The following is a 22,774-nucleotide window of genomic DNA, read 5'->3' on the forward strand; positions in this document are numbered from 1 at the left end:
CGACTCGTATCAGAGCCGAAATTCAAGGGACGCGCCCGGCAGTCCGACCCGCGAATTGATCTCATGGTTGTCGAGAGGATGCACCGAGTCCATGTGTCACCGACAAGTTCACTCGTTTCGTGAACCCATGCGGGTCTTCTGCCCTTCGAACCGTTCTGCGAAAAGTTCCTCCCTCCATGTAAGATACAGATCGAGGAAGAATGGAAAAAGTTGCGAAGACCGTCCAAATACCGAGAGCGCAACCTCTTTAGTCAGTCAGCTGGTTTCCGGCTCGAGCCGAGGAAACAAGCAAGAAGAAGCCGGCGACGGTCCCGGAGCTACCCCGACAACGAGTGCCGAACTAATAGTCGAGAGAATTCTCGGAGCGTGAGCAATCACCGGGGCAGCTAAGTGCAGCCGGCTTAAATACCTTCGCCGAAGCCGCCATGGGACCTCCTTAGTCGATGCGGCCGAATCTGCATCCTTCCCGATCAACTGAGCGCCTCGAGATGCCTTCGTTTGGCTTCTCTATGTTCCGCGTAGCCTCCTACGTCGACCGTACGATTGAGGTCTTCGAGCTGATATGATGCGAGCACCGCGAGGGAGATCGTGATATGCCTACAGCGTCGAAGTTGACACTCTCGGCTTCCTGGGATTCCCGGGGTTCCGATAGACCCTTCCTCGAGACGCTCACTGGAGTTATATATAGTTGCGGGAATATAGCCAGGTCCAGACGTGACCATTTTTTTAGGCGGAAGAAGTGCAAACGAAGCTCCGAACTCTCAGAGCTGCTGAAGGGCGTGGGAGAGGGAACTCAGCGCTGATGCTTCGGAAACGAAGAACAAGTTGTGAAGATCCACGACGGACCGCTTCGGCTGGAGAATAAGTCGGACAGGGATATTCCGAAAGAGGAAGAGAAAGATTTGTTGTTGTTTTTGTTCCGACGGAGCTCGCTGGGGCTCGCTCGGGGGTCGCGACGTCTGCTTCACAATGGGAGCGTGTGAGATGGCGATCACTCAACGGCACTCTCTCAGTCTCACTTTGGGTGGCGTCGTTGTGTTTAGCGAAGGTGGTCAAGTTTAGGGCTGCTCCGACTGGGAACAACCAGCCCACCGGCCGACCGAGCAGGACAGCTAGCCAGACACCCGGGTAGCTGGCGATGCAGGCATCGAGGTGGAGTTCTGTTCTACTCGTGTTTGCTGTTCCTGCTGCTTGAGTCCACTGCAGATTGGATTGCAGTGCTACAGTAGTCGTATCGGCGGCATCGCTAGTAGCCATCGCAGTAGGTCGCTCGGCGTCGACCTGAGCTCTCGCCGCTCCGGACGGGATCTTGTGACCCGGGCTCCCGAGCTCGGGTGTTGGCGAGCCCCGCTATGAGCATCTCGACAGTTTGGAAAAAATACTGAAACCCACTGACAATAAACAAATCGATCAGTTCCTGTAAGCGCAGCTGGGCCGACGATGTCCAATCGGCCCCCAAAAAATAGGTCTGAGCGAGGAACAGAAAGCGGGGGGATCCTGCAATAGCCTATTCGCTGTCCGTCCGCCGTCGGGTGTCGCGTCGTGGGGATCTGAAACGGGAAAAGACCACAATTCCTCTTGGTTCCGTTAACGGAGCTCGGTCGGGATTCACGGTGCCTACCCTCGCAAGACGGTAGGAAACTCAGCGACGGCAGGTCAGATCAAACGTATATACCAGAGGAGGAGTAGGGTCCCCTGAAAATTCATTTCCTGCTTTGATGTTCTTCGACTTAATTTTGTTATCCTGATTGAATCTTCCGGTGGCGCTCTCGTTCCGACTACTGGCTTTCGGCTTGTTTATGCCGGTCCGTTACGTCTTCTCTTCTCATCTAATCCGAGGACTCTCGCTGTACGTTCGTCCTCAACGATGATTAAGGGTGGTTAGCTTACCCATGCACGTCTTCAGTGAGTGAAACTCTTACCGAACCGGTGGAGATCAGGGCTAACAGCAGGCGCTCTTATGTTGCGAATGAGCTCTAGCTGGAATTACATCCGTTCAATTGAACATCCGCTCAAGTGATGAAACGAAGAAGCAACCCCTCCTCAATAGCGGAGGGATGTCCGGATAATTGCGGTTTCGTGAACGATTCCGTCGGATTAGTCTAGCGCGAAGTCTCCTCATTCTTTCCGGGAGAATTTAGATGACGCCATATACGAATCGACTTGCCAGCAGCGGAACATTCCGCACCGAATCTCGCAGGAAAGGGTTCCGATCCGATGTCCCGATCCGTCGAAGCGAGAGGCTGCCGAGTAAATCGGCGTCTGCGTCTCCGTTTCCGATCATAGGATCACCTCCTACGGCTCGGGGGTCCAGAGTAGCCTTTCGGCGACTCGTTCGGTTGAGACGCGACGATCAGTGAAGCGACCGACGATGGGATGTGCGAGCGATCAGGGGGAAGTTTGCAAATTAATAACCGGTCTGGAGCTGATGGAGGAGTTCGACATTCGTCGGAGTTCGTCTTCGAATTGAGCCCCTTCCTTCGGAACCAGCAGATTCATGAGCCACGGAATATATTCATGCACGCACACACGTGTGCGTACACGCATACGTACATCCATCGAAGCGTGCATGCATTCAGTCATTCGTTTAACTCGACCCGCGTTGCCGCATGCTGGGCCAACACCCGATTGAAGAAAAAGGAGCAGACTCAATCTGTGGCCCCTTATTGTCCGATGGAGAGTCTGATGGATAAGCGCCCGGAAAGACATCCCATGTCCGCGGGTTCCGATAGAACTACTGCTCCGCATGCGTGGAAAGGTTGCCGGCTAAACTCTGCAGCGATGCTCTTCCTGCGCCGATCGATTTACGAGCATCTTCATGCTAGCGGAGATTCTCCAAGAGTCCACGTTGCTGATACGAATCCAATACGAATGTCAGAGTGAGGAGGGAAGGGGTCCAAGGGGGGTTGGGGGCAGGTAAACTCCGTGAACGTAAGCCTCGATAAAATCCCGACCCCGTCCGTTCATCAGTGGTTTTCAGTCCAGATATGGGAAACCGAAGACGTTGTGTATGCGCTAAAATCAAAGAGTCAGCGTGCGAGCGATTGAGGACAGAAACCTTGCCTCGTGTCCGGAACCATTCCTTCTCGAGCGCTCCGGAAGACGCTCGAATCGAGAGCTCCACGGGTCGGAGGACGTAACGGTAAGCCCAGGGAACAGGTTCAGCGGCGTCAGCGAGCTCGGGTCTTGCTGTGATTCATGGGGCTTAGTGAAGTCTGTTCGATCCCCGAGCGTGCATTATTCCTGTCTGTGCCATTGTTTTCGACTGGATTCTCCTGACGCTCTCTGGAGAGATTTGCGTTTTTGCTCGCTGTCCATATCGGTATTAGAGTTCACGGTTCCATGCTTGTTAGTGGCTACAGCACGCCCTGCAGCTTCAGATTTCGCGGGATGTGTTCTCAACTCCGTAGCAACTCGCGACTTCCGTTCCTCTAAACGCCGTCTCAGAGACATCTTTAGCACCGAACGCAGCCGTCAATCTAAACTCGGAACCGATCATAGTCCTTAGAGGGGTCGTCTCTGTCGATATGGAGCTTTCGGCTCAATTCACCGCTCTCGATTTCCAAGGTCGTCGGTCTGCTCAAATTTTCTCATGAGATACGAGTTGCTGGATCTATTAGGTCCTATCAGAAAAATACATCGAGGGTGGCAAAAGCTTCGAGGTCTGGACCGAAGGGCAGAGGAGGCTTTCAGTACCCTCTCTTCGATGGTTCATTGTTCCTGTCCGGCTTGCGCTAGTCCTCGCGACAGAGTTTCGCATCGGAAGAAACCCGATGCAAGTTCCATACACAGGCTCCAATCATAATTTTCTTCGCCTCTTCCCGTCCTCCGTCACCGTTCGAGTTTTCTTCTATCCGCTTTATACGCTTCGAACGCAGCTCGCAACACCTTCCGTGTAGAAACGACGATTCGTCAAGAATCTCTACGGTGCCCGCGCTTGTCGCTGCCGAGAGGAGACGCCCAATGGGGACCCCCCCTCGGGGAATTGAGCATTCGAGCCCCCGTTTCTTTGCCCAAACAGGGAGAAGCGAACCTCCGAGCGTTGCCCGATCGATACGATCATCGCGAATTGAGATGTGTTCGTGAATCTAATCATTCCATCGTATGAGCATTCCGGGGCTTGATGACCTTCCCCCGGCCGGGGCTCAACACCTGGGAGGGTCTACATTGAGGCCAAGCGACACTTTAGAGTGAGAACTCCCTTATTCCCCCTCCTCAAGGTCGCTCCGACACACCTTTCGATGCTATTGCATAATTGCCTGCCCCGACCGAGCGACTCAGCAGAGCTCGCTAGCTCCTTGCGAAATTCGGTCGCTCGCCGCTCTGTAACCTTTCCTTTTTTGTTCTGCGTATCCGATCTCAATTTTCGTCTCGCTCCCTTCGTTCAAGGTTTTTCTCTGTCCACCCTGCGTCATATCTCACTTCCTCACCCTCCATCGTGTTCCACACGTTCCTGCGTTCGGACCTCTGTGTGGAGAAGGATTCTTATGCTGAAACGAAAAACACCTGGCCCGACTCTCAGAGCCTCAACCCACGTCCATCCTCAAAGATGTGAAAAAAAGAATGCTAAGCCAGCTGGATCGGTAGATCGCTAGCTGTGAGAGCATGTATGCTCGATATCCACGCGCGGGGCGGAGAGCTAGATGAACTGGACGTCTCGTGTTGGCAGAAGCCGAATGCGACGGGAAGAGCAGAGAGAGCGCGGGATTCTCCGGGGAAAAACCCAGTGCTCTAGCTCATCATGAAGTCGACCAGCGCAGCGCTAAGATGACTTGGTGGCAGATCACCTTCTCCCCGTTAACTTGGTCTACTCGTTTGTCGGTGAATCTTTTTCTGTTGCTCTTTTTGACGTTCAATCAGATCTAGGACTAACTCCTCAGACGTAGCCGGGAAGCGATAGGTTCCTGCCTTCGGGGATCCCGTTATCCGGATCATTCGGGAGGCCTTGGAGACATCGCTCCAAAATGCCCAGGACAGGATTTTAAAAGCTCCGATAGGATATTGGGAAAGATTTCTCAACAAATGGCACAGTGGGCGCCGCAGGCCCTCCCATCGAAAGCGGGTCATTACTTCTTCCTCAGGAGTCACGTTCTCAGGCTCACCGCCGATTTCTCTCAGCCTGCCCCGGGCATTCGAGGCAGGTAATTAAACAAGGCAAGCGATATGTGGGAGAAAATGGGTTCGGGCTGGTGGCTGACTCCATTACGGGTGCTCTGAGCGCGCGCTGTAAATGTTCCGCGCATGTGTATACTCTTTGAGAGAAGTCTGAATGTTCACTCTGGAGTCGAATGAGAGGAGGCGCCCTGTTTGACGGAGCTGTACTCGTTCTCTTACATTTTCGGATTACGTCCGTACTCACAGATGCCCAAATGCTGTGTATGGTTCGTTGGCCCGTTGAGGTTGACCACTTCGCTATCCGCCGGACACGAGTAATTCTCCTGTGAGCAGGAGGATTGAAATTTGGGAAACGTGGGCGATGAGTATACATTCAACAGGCTATGGCGAACATCATAGGTTTCCCACGCTTTTCCAAATGCTTGTCTTCCAATACGCGGCATGACGAGGTCATCGTAGCCCTCCGAGGTCTGGAACCATTGGGTCCCGGCTTGTGCGAAAAGATGCGCACACCGATATTGCCTAGATCAACAACGAACCGGCTTGGTTGATTCCTCTGCTGAAAACGGCACGGAGAGCGAGGGAGCGTGAGTTTCCCCCATAGCTCTTCCCCAAACGTCTCGCGAATCGCGAAGATACGGTCGAGATCCAAGGGCTTCCGTTGAACATCAAGCGTCGACTTTTCAACTTGAGACTGAAGCCGCAAGGGAGCTCTGTCGCAGGCGTCAGTGCGCCAGGATAGACGACGGGCTCCCGCTCCCTGAGAGCTCGCTACTTGATTCCAGGAGGGTCATTCACGGCTTATCTGTGCGCGGGGGATCGCCCTTCTGATAGGGTCGTTCAAATTCATGAAATTCATATGAGGATCGAGGAGGAATGAGACCCTTCACGCTAGACTGCTCGGCTGCTCTCAACTGACGTATGGGATTTTGTTGAATTGCGAAAACAGCAGAGGGTCACTGACGCGCCGCACCACAGTTACATACTCGACGGCTTACGTCACTTGCATCCGCGGATTTTTTTCTCCCCGCTGAAACCATGTCAGACCCGGTTTTCATCTCGCGGTCGTGTTCTTGTCACTGGTCAGCTCCAGATCCCTTGGCATTCCAATGAGGGACATCGCAGCAGCTGAGCCGGGAACAATAAGAGCGACAAAGTCAGCGGTTTCTTCCTGCGATAAGCGAATCGAAAGCGAAGAACACGTTCATGGAGGGCCAGCGGAATTCCTACCGATGAGAATAAGGAAATTTCGCAGAAAAAACCCTCTCTGTAGAACATCGCCATACTTTGCAGAGCATGTTACCGCTCAGATTCGGCGGGAGAGGCCACAGGTGGGAGCCGCGAGCGGAGCTGATCCTGACTGTGAATAGCTCGAGACATCAATGAACATTAGCATATTATTGGAAAACGCGCGAGGACTAACAAGACCACCCTCTCAAGGCCCTGGCTTTATTGGAAGGAATTAGGGACGACGACCGCGAGAATAGCGCTACATTCGACGTATACATACGATTGACGGCTTCGGGGCTGTAAATCATTTGATCATTGTCCAGGGTGTCCGGGCGTTCTGGATCGTTTCCACGCCGACAGCGATCACATCCGAGCGAATCGTCCTTCGCTGGAACGATCCATGGAGACACCGAGGGAGAGGTCCGCAGCTTTGCTTCTGCTCAGAATGATTTGATAGATACTCTGTGGTATTTTCGCTCGGAAAAATCCCGCTTGAAGGGATCACTTATCGGATGTAGCGTGACCGAGAAGAACATAATAAATCCTTGGACGGAGCCCTGAATCGATACCCCTCCGATGTTCCAAGGCTAAGACACCGCGATACTAAGCAAGCTTAATTTTGATGACCCCGTCCTCGCGAAACGCTCGTGAGAGGCACGTGAATGGCGGATCCGTGTATCTCGCGGAGCTAATACCTGGATGTTTGGCTCTGGATCGTAATCTTCCCGCACCCACGCTCTTTCGCCAATCATTCGCTCCGCTTCGCTCCTTCCAACTCCTGGGCAGAATTCGCGTCAGGGAGGAACTCGATCACGTGACCGAGCATCGAGGCCGACGGTTCGAACTTTACCGCGGAGGAGATGATGTCGAATAGGGATCCGGACCTGTTTGTCTCTTCGTGAAAGTACAATGCCTAACGTGAAATCCCTGTCGAGCGCCGAGAGCTGTCTCGTGCTCGTGAAGGATGTTCCGAAGCGAAAAATGTACGGATTTCCCCTCCGGATCCCACGCGTGCTACAACATCGGGCGTAAGACAGATATAGATTGACGCAAACATCGATTGTGAATTCGGTGAATTCTCAGAGGAGCAACGAACACGAACTATGTCGCACGAAGAGGAAAAATGTCCAGGGGGTGCTTCGTGACCATACAAGATTCGGCCGTCTTTCAGTGGCTCCATATCATTCAACGCCCCTATGATACTTTCTGTGGGGTGGCGTTCTGTGTGAGCGTTTGACTCGATACTTGAGTAGAACATCATCTCGCACAGACATCGGCGAAAATCATGAGATGAGGAGAGATATGAAAATTCCGTCGCGAAGCTCGCTCGACCGATCGATGTCTCGTTAGTTCCTTCTGGACGAGGAGCAAATCGATGCAGCCTTCCTAGCGAATGAGAACTGAGAACTTCATCCAAGTCGAAAGACCCAGACTCTCGCGCCATATCAGCGAACCGTCATTTTGAAATTGCGAACCACTTCTTACTCTGCTTAGTATTTCATGAATAATGACGACCCACCAGATCCCTGCTCAGGAGGGATGACAATGAATCCCATATGGAAACTATTATTCCACGACATGCAAGGACGCGACGAGCACGTCAGTCGACACCGGATCGAGGCTGTGTCCGGAACATCTTCATGCCTGACGCATCTGCTTCTATTGCGAAGCTTCAATTCGCCGCTGTTCTTCATGAAATAATCGAGAGCTGGATGACGTGACGAACAGCTCGGAGGGTCTGCCTAAGAACATGACGCGGGGAATTAATCGCGGCGCGGCGTCCGAAGGAGCAGCATGGCTATGAATAATGCATTCCATTCGTTGAGGAACTCGACCGTTTGCTCGGTGATCTCTTCCCGACACGGTCATTATTCGAACGAACTGCATTCATTACCATCAAGACCTCATCACCATGAACCTTTACGGAAAACTATCGAAGAAGCGTACTCGGTGGTGAGTCGAAAAGAAATAGATTGAAGTCTCGATAGATTCAGTTGGGTCATAGCGAAAGTACATATATCACTTCCATGAGGCCTCGAGTTCATGCACAGCAGACGCCACCGCCGTATACAAATTCAAGGGGCAAATGCTCTCTCCGTCGGGGGAGTTCGATCGCTGCAGGTAGTTCTTATTTTCTAATCATTACATGATATGATCCCCTGTCGAGTGCGCCGACTCGCGATGGAGCGTGAAATCCTTCATTCTGCTCGTTTCCGCCTTTTTCTCTGTTCCCAGAACCTCCCTTGATATTTTATGAGAGGATCAATCAGTCCAAGTATTCCGGGTCACCATTTCTCCCCGAAGAGCCGTTCTCGACTTTCTGGCATCGGAGTCTCTCCCGGGCACTTTATGCGGAAAAAACGTGAGAACTTCGACGGGGTCGAGGTTGAGAACAGCTGAGCAAAGACGGATCAGAATCGAGCGCGAGGGAGAGGAGCGGCGACCTCTGCGCGGGCTCCGCTCCGGGGATTCCCATAGCAACCCCGTGGAAACAACACTCGTGCTGTCCTTGATTGTGTTCGCCGGCTCGTATTCGATATTGATTCCCCGAAGCGAGATCGTTCCTGAGCGTTCTGTTCCCGAACCGAGACAATGACGTTCGCGAAGCAGCGCCGAGTCTTTCCTCTTTCGAACGTGTGTGCCCCCGTCAACGAGTGGAATCGGTGACTCGATCGTTTTTGGATTCAATCGGCCCACGATGCCGGCAATTGTTTATCTCGACGCCCCGCTGAAGTTCAACGACGACGATGATGAAGACGACGGCGGCGGCGACAGCGCCACCGCAGGCCAAACGACACCGAGCGACGCGGTTTGGCACTCGCGTTTCCCGCTGCTCGCGGTCGCGTACGCGAAAGGCGCCGGAGGTCTTGTGCGAGTCGTCGAGTATTCGCTCGAGCACGATAGCACTCGCTCTCTGGACGACTACGAAAGCGACTCGGCTCAACCGCACCGTCTCTCGTGGCATCCCTTCGAGCGTTGCCTAGTGGCCGGCTGGGAAAATGGAGAAGTTACTATATGGACGCCGATGGGAGGAACAATGCTCCAAGCCGTGCAACACAAGCAAGCTGTTTCCATTATTGAGTGGAGTACGGCACCGCCCCTCAGACTGATCACAGCTGACGTTGCCGGTTCCTGCCTCGGCTGGCAGGTGGAGGACAACAGCGGCGAGCAGGTGTTCTATCATGAAATTCGGGAGACTCTCGTCGACCTGGTGTTCAGGCCGCGTGCCAGGGACTTTTTCGTCGCTTCGGAGTCGAACGTTATCTACAACGTCGCCGAGACGGGTGCCTGTCAGGATCTGCTCCGAGTAGACGGCGCTCTGATCCGTCTTCTATTCAACGATGACAATAATACGCTCGTGACCGTCACGGACAATCTCGTCGTGTCTCAGTTCCGCGTAAACGACGAGGCCTCTCTCGAGCAGATCAGCCGAATCAAGTTGGCCGGTTCCGGCTACCGGGCACAAATAGAATGGCTTTCAATGGGGATCCTGGTCGTGTCTGCGGGAGATACGGCCCTGAGGGTTGTCAACTTGAAAACGAACGACAATGCGACGCTCAAAATAAATTCGGACAACGCCACCGAGCTGTTCGTGTCTCTCGCTGTCGACAGTGGCGGGAAGCGTGTTTGCGCTGGAACCACGAGCGGCCGCATTTTCATTTGGACCGATCCCTCGACTTCCGACGACGCCGAGGAGAGGAATTCGAATCCGTACGAGATCGGAGTCGCGGGAAATCTCCGGACCCTGAGCGTGTGCAACGCGTTGGGTCTGCTGAGTGCCGTGGCGCGAAACGTCACCGTATTCCGTGCTCACGAGGCGTGCATGGCGTACTCCTCGCAGCTGCTCGTGGTGCAATCGAGCGCGCGGCAGGCCTATATCGACGTCATTCACATGTCGAGCAGCATAAAGCTGGACACCGAGGTAGCGATGAGGGCGCTTTTCGCTGGACGGGATGTCGTCGCCGTTTCGAACAGGAAACGTCTTCTGTTCTACGAACTGCAGCACGCCACGAAAAACGTCAAGTTCGTGGGCGCCATGAATACGAGCTCGACGCTAGTCTCGATCCACGACCAGAACGCGTTCGTCATCGAGGACGGCCAGATTGAGGTGAGGTCGTTCCAGGGCGTCCTGAGGCAAACAATCGTCGCCCAGCAGGACCAAGGCGAAATCGTCTCGATTCATGTGGCGGGCTTCTTCATGGGCGTGGGGAGCAGCAAGGGCTTCATCCGTCTGTGGGACGTGGGCGGAAGGAAAGAAATCACTTCGCACGCCGGACCCAAGTCGCTACTCATTCCCGAACGATCCAAGCTGCACAGTGTGCGATGCAACTCGAACGGCACCAAAGTGAGCGCTATAGTCAGCGCCGCGGGGAGCAATCGCATGCTTCCGTTATTGTACGTGTGGGATATCGAGGAAGACGACGTTTCCTGTTTGGACTTTTCCAAGACCACGAAACCCGGCGATCGGAACCAAATTTACAAGGATATGAGCGGAACCTTCCCTACAAACCACATCTGGGACACCGAGGATCCCCGACTGCTGCTTGTCGAGTGCCATCCGTGTGAAGACGACGGTCGGGCGGCGATGGCCATGGTTTTCGCCACGGCCGAGTTCGGACTCGTGGTTCAGGATGCGAGCGATTTCTCTCATGAGAAGTTCACGATGATAGGCGTGCAGGTTCCGTATATCTTCATGGCCGGCCTCGGCGTCCAGGAGACGCTCGGCCTCCCCGAGAAAATGACGTACTCAAGGAACGTCTTCCGTCAGAGTATGCGCGATTTCGTCGGAGTCGAGTCGTGTGACCGAGAAACTCGAGACGCCATTCTGAAGCTGAGCTTTTATCTCACGGTGGGAAATATGGACGAGGCTTTCGCCGCGATCAGAAGCATCAAAAACGAATCAGTCTGGGAGAATATGGCTCGAATGTGCGTCAAGAACAGAAGACTGGACGTGGCACCCGTGTGCTTGGGGAAAATGAAGCGGATTTCCGCCGCGATGGCCCTGCGTCAGGTCCAGGAGAAATACCCCGACAACGTTGATCTCCAGGTTTGATATTCTCCGACTGAAATGCTTTGTGAATAGGTACGGCCGACGACTGTGACTTCGCAGGAATCGTGATTCTCGAAATGTTGTTCCCTTATTGTCGCGAAGCAGTCCGAGCGGAGGAGAACTGCGATGTCTATGACATGAGAAAAGACCGTAAAGGGAATTCGCAGAATGTCCTTTGCATTAAGTGGGCCTTGGAGGCTCTGCGATGGCGACATCATCGAGCAGCCATCCGGTCGACGAGAGAAAACTACGCCGCCAATAAGATGAGGGCGGAGATCGGGCTTTCTATCATTCTTGAGGCACAAACAGTCAGACGGTCACTCGGTCCGTCCATCCATCCGTCCGTGCGTCCGTCTTTCTGTCAGCCGTCCGCCCGTCCGTCCAGCCGGTCGTTCAGCCACAAAAGCAGTTACTCTTAATATAATGAGATCCCCACTCTCTTGCCGGGTGTCGTAACCAGCTGCTTCGTCACTTATACAGGTTGCGACCTTGGCCATCCACCTCGGAATGATAGAAGAGGCCAAAGACCTGCTCGAAGTCAGCGGAGATCATCGGATGCTCGTCAAACTGTTGTGCGACTCCAACAGGTGGGACCAGGCGCTCGAGTTGGCCGAGAAGAAAAGCCGCATCAACCTCAAAAATACCTATTTCAGGTGAGACTCCCATAATTTGTACTCGGTGGTCTCACGGCTCCTTGCTGGGCTCCAATCAGCTCCCATTGACGAATCTCCCTATGCAGGTACGCCAAACATCTCGAAGAGCTCGGCAAAATACAGGAAGCCATCACTTACTACGAGAAATCCAATACGCACCTGCAGCAGGTTCCAAGAATGCTCGTCGAACGAGACATTCATGGACTGGAGACTTACATCGTCAAAAGCCGCGAGCCACAATTCTATAAATGGTGGGCGCAGTATCTCGAAAGTCAGGGCGACACGGAGGAAGCCTTGCGTTATTACGAAATGGCAAAAGATTTCGTCAGTCTGGTAAGCGTCATGAGCCCCCGTCGAGGATTCTTCCCTCGTTGAGCTCACGAACTCTCCAGATCGAAACACCATCCACTTACAAGAGAGCGAGAGTCTTCCGGAGCATTCAACGGCGTTTTCGTTCTCTCTCCTAGGTTCGGATAAACTGTTTTTTCAACAACGTGGACACCGCCATGGAAATCGCAAACGACGTCGGCGACCGTGCCGCGTGTTTCCATCTCGCCAGGCACCTGGAATCTATCGATAGACCCTCGGACGCCGTACACTTCTTCTCAAAGGTATAATATTCGGCGGCGTTCCGTGGAAACCCGCGGAAATTTCTCCTCTCCCACGAGCTCTCGGAGATGGTCTCTCTCCGTCGGGTGAAAGTATACACTTGTGCATAAACCCCTCACGATACTTTTCGTGCCTCGAATACCAGGCCGGGGCGATTTCGAATGCGTTGCGCGTATGCAAAGACAACAGCATGGATGACCAGCTCTTCTATCTGGCGATACAAAGTCGGAACAACCAGGATATGTTGGATGTCGCAGCCTACTTCGAGCAAGGTGGAGAGACCCAGCGCGCGGTGACCCTTTATCAGGTATTTCGGAAGCGGGAAGAGAGAAACGTCGTCTTCTCCCCCCCACCGCTCAGCCCACCGATCGATTTGACTATTCGCTTCTGGACGTTGCCTTATTCCTTTTTTCACGCGGGCCGTCGGGCACCGTAATGAGCGAGACTTCGGATATCCTGGTCGAGTTTAATAGATTCGAGTACGAAAAGGTTAGGTGGTTCCCCGAAAAAAAAACGTGGAGGCTCATCCTCAACTTCCAGACAGCTCGACTGACTGCTTAGCGGAGCTATTTCGCGAGAGCCGTCGGAAGAGTGTCGGTGCTCGTGCATAGAATTCGCTCAGCTCTTTGGGGACGGGAACTCCCCGCTGACCCTGAGGCCAGCTGTGTAGTCCTCGTAGATAGACACCGTGTCGTTCCGAGTAAGAGGCCCGAACTTGATGGACAGACAAAGAAATTCGAATTCCTCTCGATTCGAGACTCAAGCGAGATCCGCTCACAATAGACTTGCTTGGGCCGCGTAAGGGATCTAACGGGATCGAGCGACTGTTGCAGAAAGCCGGATGGCTGGAGAGGGCTCGAGAGCTCTCCGGCGACGCCGTGAATCTCGGAGACGAAATTATTGGCGAAGTCGCCCAGGAAATCTCCCCGAACAGCGATGCGGCTGAGGTACAGGCGGCCACCAAACGTCTCATAGACATGGGCTTAACGGAACAAGCCGTGGAGATCCTTGCTCTAAATGGACAAGCGTACGCCGCCCTTGATCTCTGCGAGCAGTACGACGTAGACCTGACGGAACCGCTCGCCGACAAGATGCTCCGGGGAGTCTACGGAGTTCCTCGAACGCAGCTGCTGAACAGAATTGCGGAGTTCTGCATCAAACAAAAGAGTTTCTTCCTGGCTGCGAAAAAGTATACCGAAGCCGGCGATAACCCCAGCGCGATGAAAGCTTTGATCCAGAGCGACGATACCGATAAGGTGAGAGCTCCGTGGGGCTTTTACGGCCGAGATGTCTTCTCACGACTCGCTCCGCCTGTTATCTGAGAACGTTCCACAACTCGACAGGTGATTCTGTTCGCCCAGGCCATAGACGATCCTGAAATCTACGTGCAGGCGGCCAGTTATCTCCAGACGCTGAACTGGCGCTCACAACCTGCAATAATGCGCCACATAATCGAGTACTACACGGCAGCCAACGATATGGAACTGCTCGGCAATTTCTACGAGAGCTGCGCGCTGTCCGAGATTGCAGAGTACCACAACTACGAGACTGCGTTGAGTGCTCTCAACGAGGCTTACAAGGTTCTCAAGGAAGCTCCGATCGGTAAGTGGCTTCATATTGGTTTTCGATTCTCGGAAAGAGTCTCGATCGAGCGTGTGGATTATGATGTGCAATTAGGTCATGTCGTCGTCCCGTCTTTCAGGAACAGCGCTCGGAACGAAAATCGAAGCGCTGAGAGCTAAGATAAAAGATATCCAGCAGTTCCTGAAATTGAAGAAACTCTACACCGACGGCGAAGTGCGCGAAGCGCTCGACAAGGTTCAACAGATGTTGCAGTCTCCGAGCAATAATTCTGTTGTTCGCAAAGGAGACCTCTACGCTTTCATCGTAGAGCACTACGCGGAGAACGGGCAAATGAGGTGAGCTTGAAGCGTTGTGATGTCACCGCCATCCGTATCGCCGTATACTCGAATAAGCGGACGACAGGTGCTCGGCTAGGGGAAGAACTGCTAACTACTACGCAGGCCGCAGCGTTCTATCTAATAATACTGCTCTGTCCTGTGCGATGTTGTGCACAGAGTTAGTCTGTCGTATTGGCCGCAGTCAGAGTCTGATTATCAGGCTCCTATTCAGAGACTTCTCACTAGATAATTATTATCTACTCCGTCAGGACGGCGCTGCGGAAATTGGAAGAGATGGAAGCCGACTGCAACGAGGGCGCCAACAGTTTCCTTTCGGAGGACGTTCTGAATAAAATATTCGACTCGACTAGCGGTGGTTTCTCGAAAACAACGCCGAACCGCTCGTCGAAAGGAGACGCTGCAGGTGCTGCAACATCCCGGAAAGGATCCCTGTCAGAAATGGGCCAATCTGGTGATGCCGAGACCGGCGAACAAACGAAGGAAATCTGGACGGCAGCTCAATGAATAGCTTTTATATTAGCGGAAGGTTGTATTTTTCCTAATAAAAGAAAATAGTCCCGTTCCGTTTACCACGAACAGCTCTGAGCGACGGAAATTCATTCTCGACTACGCCCCTGCTACATACCAGACAGACTCGGTGGCTATAATGGATGATCGAAAAATCCATCGGTGGGGAAGTCGAAGTCCTCGCCGAAAACACTGAGCCCAGACTCGGTCGTAGCGTCGCGTCGGTCTCTCGTGCCCATTCGGGCGAGGATTCTTAATGAGCCGAGAGCTGGATTAGCGACACAGCATTCGGGAGTATGCGAAGTGATAATTGAATCAATTCAGCGGACGGAACGCAAAGCGTACGTTCCGGGTCTCACTCAGATATCAGGGCTGAACCTGCAGCAGTGGTTCCGACGTGGACGGAAGCTGGCATAAACTCCCCGATGGGTTTCCACGCATCGTGGGCTGTCCGACACCCCCCGGGCCTTGTGTGTTCAGTCATTACGGACAATTAATCCCATTATCGGAATTTCAGCGCCGAGTCTAAGATGGGCAAACGACATAGCGAGAGATTGCCGCAGCAGAGGCGAGAGGAGTTCCTTTCCCATAGGGAGAATCGACAATATTTATCTTTAATGGCTCATGGGACGAGGCTTTGACGTCCTCCACGGATTTCAGCTCTGATTTGGATTTTTCTCGCTTCAATTATTTTTTTATTGAAATTTATATGTACAGTCAGGAGGAACTCTACAATTTCTCGAGCAAAATCTCCGCTCCCTTGCTTTTCTCCTTCTTGATCCCGGCTTTGTCTTTCGAGAGGAGACTCTGCGCCCAGGACTTCACTTCTTCATCCTTGACTTCCAGTAGGCGAACGCTCAAAAAGGCTCCACGGTTGCATTTCCACCAAGACCGAAGCGCGTCCTCACGGAGGTTCTCCATGAGAATTCTTGCGAAGAAAGACTTTCCTTCAAGCTTGTTGCTCGAGAGCAGCTTCTTGAGGAGGAAGTGACCGTGATTACTCTCGATAAAGTGATTTTCAGCGTTCTTCTCATACGGCACCTGCAGGTGTTCGACGACTCGGAGGAACGCTTTCCGCCGGAAGTCTTCGTCCGCGGCAATCATGATCTCCCCGACTGCGACCGAGACCTCCCCCTCCCCGAAGAGTTCTTCGAAGTTCTCGCATATCGCATCGATCAGGGGCTGCTGGACGATCGCTCGGAGTTCTTTCCGACGGAGCTCCGGGTCTTTTTTCGAGTCCTCGTTGCCATCTCCTTGTTTCAATAGCTCGATAGTGTCGGGTGTAATCACGCAGGGATTCCTCCCCATCATCAGATAGGCGAAAACCTTCACTCCGAACTTATGTTTCACGAGCTCGTTCCGGTTTTTCACGAGTTCTGAGATGATATTCTGATTCAGCATGACGGTATCATCCACGGCATCAAACAATCCCATGAGGACCTGCAGAGGAATATCACATGAGAAATCGTCCCCTCGACTTGTCTCGTTCGCAGCAGCGACATTCGGGAAGTACTGACCTTGTGACCCTGATCATCGGTGGCGATTCTGTTGACGAACTGTTTGAACGATTTCGCGATCGCTTTTCGTTCTTTGGCGCCCGAATGCCAGATACATTGGAGCGCGACCTGCATTCCTTCCTTCGTGTGCAAAATCTCAACGAGTATGTGTTGGATCTGTTTAATCATGTCCAGTCGATCGGCTTTGTCAGTGAGCACTTCGAACAGCTGTTGCAGAAGCATATGGTACAGTCCGTACTTGATCACTCCTTTGTCGGTCAGCTTGACGAGTGTCTCCTGAAAGAAGAAATCGAAGTCCAGGAATCTCCGAGTATGACTCAAGACCGGAACACGCTCCCTTCCGTCGGATACGGGCAGGAATCTGCTCTAACCTTGAACTCGGACAGCATGTTTTCTTTGGCCAACTTTTCGGTGCAATTGTCGTAAGCCGCTTTGAAGGTCGTCGCCGTCTCGCTCTTGAAATAGACCAACTCTTTCGAATAGAATTCTTGAGCCATTTCAGCTTTCTTCTTATTATTGCAGACGTCTTCGTATAGGGTGGAGATGATCTGGGCGGCTTCCTTGTGCAGGAACAAGTCCGGAACCCGAGTTTGCACCGCTTTGTAGATGACGTCTTTGTGAGCTTGGCTACCGTGTCGCAGGCAGGCCATTATGAGGTTTTTCGCATACTTGCACTTGGCGTAATGCATTATTTTGTCCTGGATAGGGGGAATGAGGTTCGGAATTCCAAGGAGAATACGAAAACTTGGTTTCCAAGACTCACTTGGTGAACAATCAGAGGAATCGTCCTTCATCTCACCTTGATCTCGTCAAAAACTGAGTTCTTTATCTCAGGACTTCCGTTAGTGTAGAGACATTCGACAACTCTGGAGGTGTCGTGAGCTTCCGCAACGTTGACGATATTACCCTTGAGTAACTTATGCAGTTCCATCGCGAGCTGGTTTCGCTCCTCAGAACGAACATCCGATCTCCGCAGCTTTTCCCAGATTTTCTTGGCGCTGCATTGCAGCACGTAGAACTTGTTGTCTTGCTGTTGACGCATCTAAGTAGCAAAGCACGCCCCTAATTAGAACCCCAGCGCTCAATTTTCGATCATCTAGATGGAAGAATCGCGCCACAGGCTGTGCGTGGCCTACCTTCTTACGGTCCTTCTTCTTCATCTCGAACCACTTCGGTTTTTCATCGGAGGAGCCTTTTTCGTCGCTCTTCCCGGTTTTCTTCGCGAAGGGCTTCTTCGCAAACGGTTTCTTGCCCAGAGGCCCCTTCTTCGTGAATGATTTCTGACCTTCAGCTCCTTTTTTCATGAAAGGCTTCTGAGCCCCTGTAGCTTTTTTCGCGATGGATTTCTGACCATCTGTATCTTTTTTCAATGATATTTTGCCCGTGATCTTTTTCCCGTCTCCGACCATAGTCTTGAGGGTGGGTCTCTTCGTCACCGATTTCTCTCCATCGGATGCTTTCCTGAGTTTCCCAGGCGGACCCGTCGCTCTTTCAGCCGGACGCTTGACGGGCGATTTTTTCTTTGAGGAATTCTGCAGCAGAAATCGATACACAGACATGACAACGATCTCGACACATGAAACTAAATGATGGAGAAAGACCTCGGTAAATCAAGCGTGAGCACTGACGAACCTTTTCCAAGGGTTTCGATATACTTCCTCCTTTGGTCTTGGCTCCGGCCTTGTCGCCCATCCTGTTCTCCTGCGATTGAGGGAGAGTCAATTAGGTGAAGTCGCCGATTTTTTTTGCTTCCATGCGCCCCAGCTACAGCGCCGGTAACTCTCTCATAACCCCGAGTTGTCGTTGAATGACGCGGAGAGCCCGAGCGGCGATCGCAACACACCTCGAATCCTGAGGAATATCCCGGTGGATCGTTCACTTCTCGAATGTCTAGCAACGAAAAATTTAACAACCTTCGGAAGAACACGTGTGTTTTATTTACCTCGCGACTGGGCATACGTACTCTCTCCCAAAATCAGAGAGTGAGTACCCTCGTCGTGATGCGGTTCGAGACTTGAAACAAAAGCGAGGGCGTACAAATCACCGGAATCTGGAGAGCTCACGCTCTAGACCCCATCCCATCGAACCGTACTGTCGATCTTCCACCGAGGAAGCCCTCAACTCAACTCCACATCAAGCAAGCAAGCAAGGGTCCTTTCCTATGTCAGAAGTTTCGTCTGCTCGAATTCGGCGGTCCTTTCGAATGACATGGAATCGAACGAGTGGGTTCTCGTCGAACAGCTGACTTGGCTTCAGGGAAATGATTTTGAGAATGTGAGCTGACATCTGTCGTCGGTGGACCCCTCACCGGTCCTCGGAGCAGCACGAGCTGCGAGGAGGTCAGTAGAAATTTTCCGCCTATTCCCCGGTCCTGGCAAGAATAGGACTGAAGGAGCTCTCATGAAGTTCTTAGGACCAGCCCGAAATTACAGATGTACTCGATTCGGCGCTTGACTTCTGTGACCGCTATTCTGTGTCTCCTGATGCTGCTATACTTATTGTCCGGGCTCGACAACTTCGAGAAGCAGTATGTTCGAAGTCGCGCCAAGACTGACCTCCGAAGAGGCCTCAAAGTTCCAGCGCACAAGAAATCTATACCGGTAAATTTTCCGATGAAGTACGGCTCATGTCCCGTGAGCCTCGTTTAGCTGCCTCTCGTGATAGCGCATCCTGCTCTTGTTTCTGTTAACCTTTCGATACCATAGATCATGCCGTCAAACGTTCTCGAACCGCGACTTCTGAGCGATCGAGTCAAGAGTCTCGTCCACAAGATCAGAGTCGACCAGCAGTCCGGTGGCGCAAGAGTGAAGCTCATCCATGTGAACATGACGAGGGAGCGAATTCTACGAACTTACGAGCAGGAGTTGATGGCGTCGGAAACTATGGAGGTCTGTGATCGCGTGCAATGTTTCGCTTCATTTATTCCTGAAGAATTCCTTCCTTTGCTCATACATGACTCCATGACGAACGCGAACTCTGTCTCTCCATGGTAAACCCTGGTCACCGTGTTCCGACGAGAATGTCGACATGTTTTTCCTCGACAGCAAGCGAAACCACCCTGGGAGTTGGCCGGAGGATGGATTGAGCCCACTAGGCATATCATTCCACCCGCAGAGCCACAACTGGGGCAAGTTCTGAAGGATCTGAGCTCCACGAAGATCATCAGAGCGGATGTCGCGGACAGAGGAACTCAACTGAAGCTCAAGCTAACATTCGAGGACGGCCAGGAGGTCTTTTTCAAGCCTCAATTGTGAGTTTTTTCGATCCTTGGATTATCACTCCTTGATTCGATTAAGAAAACTCTCTTGCTAAGTATGCTCGATTCCAGTTACTCAAGGGACCACGTCATCCATGGTGAACCATATGCCGGGGCCGATCGGCACAATGGGGAAATTGCCGCCTTCCACATAGGGCGACTTCTAGGGTTCAATCGCTGTCCCTTGGTGGCAGGGCGCAAAGTAAATATAGAGGAGCTCAGAAATATCAGCACCCAGGTTCTGGAGCGAACTTTCTACCGAGAAGGTGGGAGAAAATATCCGGACTAAAACACGGATTCTGATCGCACATACTACATACATTGTAGGAGTCGGGAATCTGTCGTGATGTCTGACGTACGAAAATAGGCGGAGCGAGGGAGGGTTCGAGGAGTCCAGCTCAGCTTTTATTGAACACATTCCTAATTTCAGGAGATGAATGGTGTTTCTTTGGGAAATGTCGCTACTGTAAACGGAGCAGCGGTGTCTGCGGAACATCTGGCATTATCGAGGGTGCCGTCGTCTTATTGCTGCCAAAAAAATACGTCCTGCAGAATCATCGGAGCCCGTGGCAACGCACGTATCGGAAAGGCACATACGCCAGGTGAGTTCGCTGGAGTTCCTCGTCACCTCACCGTCATGAGCCCATCCAAATCTCCTAGATCCGTCAGCAGGTCACTAGGTGCTTAGGCATTGAATAAGTACCGTCCGGATTCTGATGGTTTTCTAAAAGTAGCCCGATGATCCTCTGAGCGTCGGCGCAAACCCCGAACATTGTGAACATGGGTTCCCCTCTCGAAATCTGTCGAATAGGGTGCGTAATTATTGTACCTACTGGGGCTCGGTATCGATTTGTCGGAAGGAGCAGCAATTTAAGGAAATTATCAGGAGGAATGTCTCACCATTGTCAATCGGCTAGCGATAAATTGTCCGTGAGAGGCGACGTGGGCAACCGGCTTCCAAGTTTTCTCGAAAGGACTCCATATTTCCAGATCCACCCGAAGCTGCTCCACGAAGGACAGCTCCGGCGGATCGACCAATCGCAACCGGAAAGGTATTTCCAGAGAAGCGTAGACTTCGACCAGCAGGCGAAGTAGCTCGTGGACATCATCCAGAACTTCCCTATCAGATCCTGAAATTTCAATGTCATCTCATTATGCTCTTTTTCTACCGCGTCGCGCTTATTGCTGCAGAATCTCTTTTGATATACACATGCGTCGCGATAATGATGCGAGACGAGCAGAAAGTCTTGCCTGTGAACGCGGAGACCCTCGTTGACTGCGAGAGCGTGTAGAGACCTCCTTCGACGCTTCCTTCCCGATAGAAGCGAGCGCAAGCGTACTGCCGCATGAGTTCCGTTCCGGTGTCCAGCCGGACGAATTGGGCACAGAAGGCCTCTAGACTGCTTCCCCCAGTGAGATGCATTTGGTGTCCACCGCTCTCCTGATCTTCTACAATTATATTGTTGTCTGTGGCAGCGCCTTCAACAATCGTGTCGACCACGAAATCGGGCCCTGACACGGGCGTGCGGCCTGTCTGATCTAGTTTGTCGATGAACAGATCGCAGATTCTCTGTTCGAGACCCGCGAGGTCTTCCAAAAGATAGCAGAGTGTCTGATTCATGAATTGTAGATTACGGCCCCCTAATTCCACGTGGCTCTTCGGTTCGAATCCGAGATCACGCGGTGGGACGTAAGTTTTACAAAGCGAAGTAATCGGCTCGATGTTTTTCGTCAATATCATGTTCGGCGTTTGGAGGAGCAGGGGCGCACAAATTGTGTCTACTTTGTAGAATTCACTCTTCACATTCCGCAAGACAGCTCGCAGCTGGAAAGGAGAAGGGTATGATTGGAAACCCGGGATTCCCATCGGATACATAATAACGCCGGCTAGGAGGACGATCCCCTGATGAGCTTGAGGGAATTCGGTCTGAAGGAGGAGTCAGGAGAAGTACCTCTCTCAATTTGGCTGTTACGGCTATATCACGGGTCCTCCTTTCCTCAAGATCTAATTTTGTCGTTTCAGCCTCGAGTCTCATGAGCTCCTTGCGAATGACCGTGTAGTTCCGAGCGGCGTCGCGCAGAGGAGAGAGATCCAGGATGCGCCCTCTCAGCTGGGCTTGACGTTCGATTTCTGGTGTTTAGGAAAAATGAAAGAGAAGCTATAGAATATTCCCGAGAGCTTGAGCTTTCATGCTTCTCTTAGAGACTCGTTGAGAAGATTCTCGTGTTCCGGTACTCACCAGGAGCATTGTTTACGATTTTCACTAGGTCGAAGTACGGCAATACCAAGGATCGCTTTTTCTCTGACGCTCTTCCCCGGAGGTACAAGGAGGTGTTCGCCAATATGTCGATCGCGAAACCGCGGCGCGCGTGGAACGGCAAGAGAAAACTGCGAGAGACCAACATTCCCGAGAATTGACAGAGCTCCACTCGCGCATGGTTCTGTTCATGCGGTGCATCCGCACAGCTGATTTCAATGGAATTTCCCGGAGCGCGCCAAATTTTGAATCGGATGGCTTTGAATCGGAGAGCACTATTGGCCCCGCAGCTCAAGATTTCGACCCGGATCTCGCCCGACGTGCAGAGATGCCTCATCTCGAGGATCGTCGAATTCCGGGGGAACGCATCCGCCAATGTAACGCCGACATTCTCTCGAACTACTTGGTGCAAAGCTGAAAGTCGACTAAGCTGTCCACCGCTGTGCTAAGGCCTCCACGATACAGAATCGCACCGTGCTGCTCCCGAGAGCGTGAGACTCGATCTAAGAGCCGAACAATAGTCTAATCGTTGCGTCATAACAATACAGGTGGGAAACAGATCCGCACTTCTGCAAGAAAATTCGATTTTCCCCCGAGTCTTCGGGACGTCGGCTTCTGGATCTCATCGATAATTCGATACTCGATTTCCTAACTCAA

At 52.4% G+C, this 22,774-nt stretch overlaps 4 protein-coding genes across 4 annotated transcripts; 2 read left to right on the top strand and 2 right to left on the bottom strand.

The window, feature by feature from the left end:
- The first annotated feature begins 9,043 nt into the window (after positions 1-9,043).
- Positions 9,044-15,083, top strand: rempA (intraflagellar transport protein rempA). Its single transcript, XM_003742272.1, has 9 exons — positions 9,044-11,392; positions 11,876-12,048; positions 12,135-12,381; positions 12,516-12,659; positions 12,803-12,964; positions 13,491-13,913; positions 14,001-14,259; positions 14,360-14,576; positions 14,828-15,083. The coding sequence occupies exons 1-9, from the start codon at positions 9,044-9,046 to the stop codon at positions 15,081-15,083; spliced, it is 4,230 nt and encodes a 1,409-aa protein (XP_003742320.1).
- A 706-nt stretch (positions 15,084-15,789) lies between these two features.
- On the bottom strand, positions 15,790-18,563 carry peng (Pumilio and CPL domain-containing protein penguin). Its single transcript, XM_003742273.2, has 7 exons — positions 18,447-18,563; positions 18,236-18,304; positions 17,740-18,135; positions 17,403-17,645; positions 16,975-17,301; positions 16,604-16,879; positions 15,790-16,526 (listed from the first exon to the last, which is right to left on the bottom strand). Exons 1-7 carry the CDS (start codon positions 18,558-18,560, stop codon positions 15,816-15,818), a joined length of 2,136 nt encoding a protein of 711 aa, XP_003742321.1. The 5' UTR covers positions 18,561-18,563; the 3' UTR covers positions 15,790-15,815.
- Positions 18,564-18,811: 248 nt separating this feature from the next.
- LOC100904462 (glycosaminoglycan xylosylkinase) lies at positions 18,812-20,465 on the top strand. The gene is made up of 6 exons (XM_003742274.2): positions 18,812-18,877; positions 19,036-19,203; positions 19,309-19,491; positions 19,648-19,853; positions 19,932-20,125; positions 20,290-20,465. The coding sequence occupies exons 1-6, from the start codon at positions 18,812-18,814 to the stop codon at positions 20,463-20,465; spliced, it is 993 nt and encodes a 330-aa protein (XP_003742322.2).
- On the bottom strand, positions 20,253-22,454 carry Slimp (Seryl-tRNA synthetase-like insect mitochondrial protein). The gene is made up of 5 exons (XM_003742275.2): positions 22,100-22,454; positions 21,812-21,990; positions 21,111-21,684; positions 20,760-20,989; positions 20,253-20,659 (listed from the first exon to the last, which is right to left on the bottom strand). Exons 1-5 carry the CDS (start codon positions 22,452-22,454, stop codon positions 20,525-20,527), a joined length of 1,473 nt encoding a protein of 490 aa, XP_003742323.1. The 3' UTR covers positions 20,253-20,524.
- Between the last annotated feature and the right edge of the window lie 320 nt (positions 22,455-22,774).

The sequence above is a fragment of the Galendromus occidentalis genome, unplaced genomic scaffold, assembly GCF_000255335.2.
Source record: "Galendromus occidentalis unplaced genomic scaffold, Mocc_1.1 scf7180000077360, whole genome shotgun sequence".
NCBI classification, from domain to species: domain Eukaryota; kingdom Metazoa; phylum Arthropoda; class Arachnida; order Mesostigmata; family Phytoseiidae; genus Galendromus; species Galendromus occidentalis.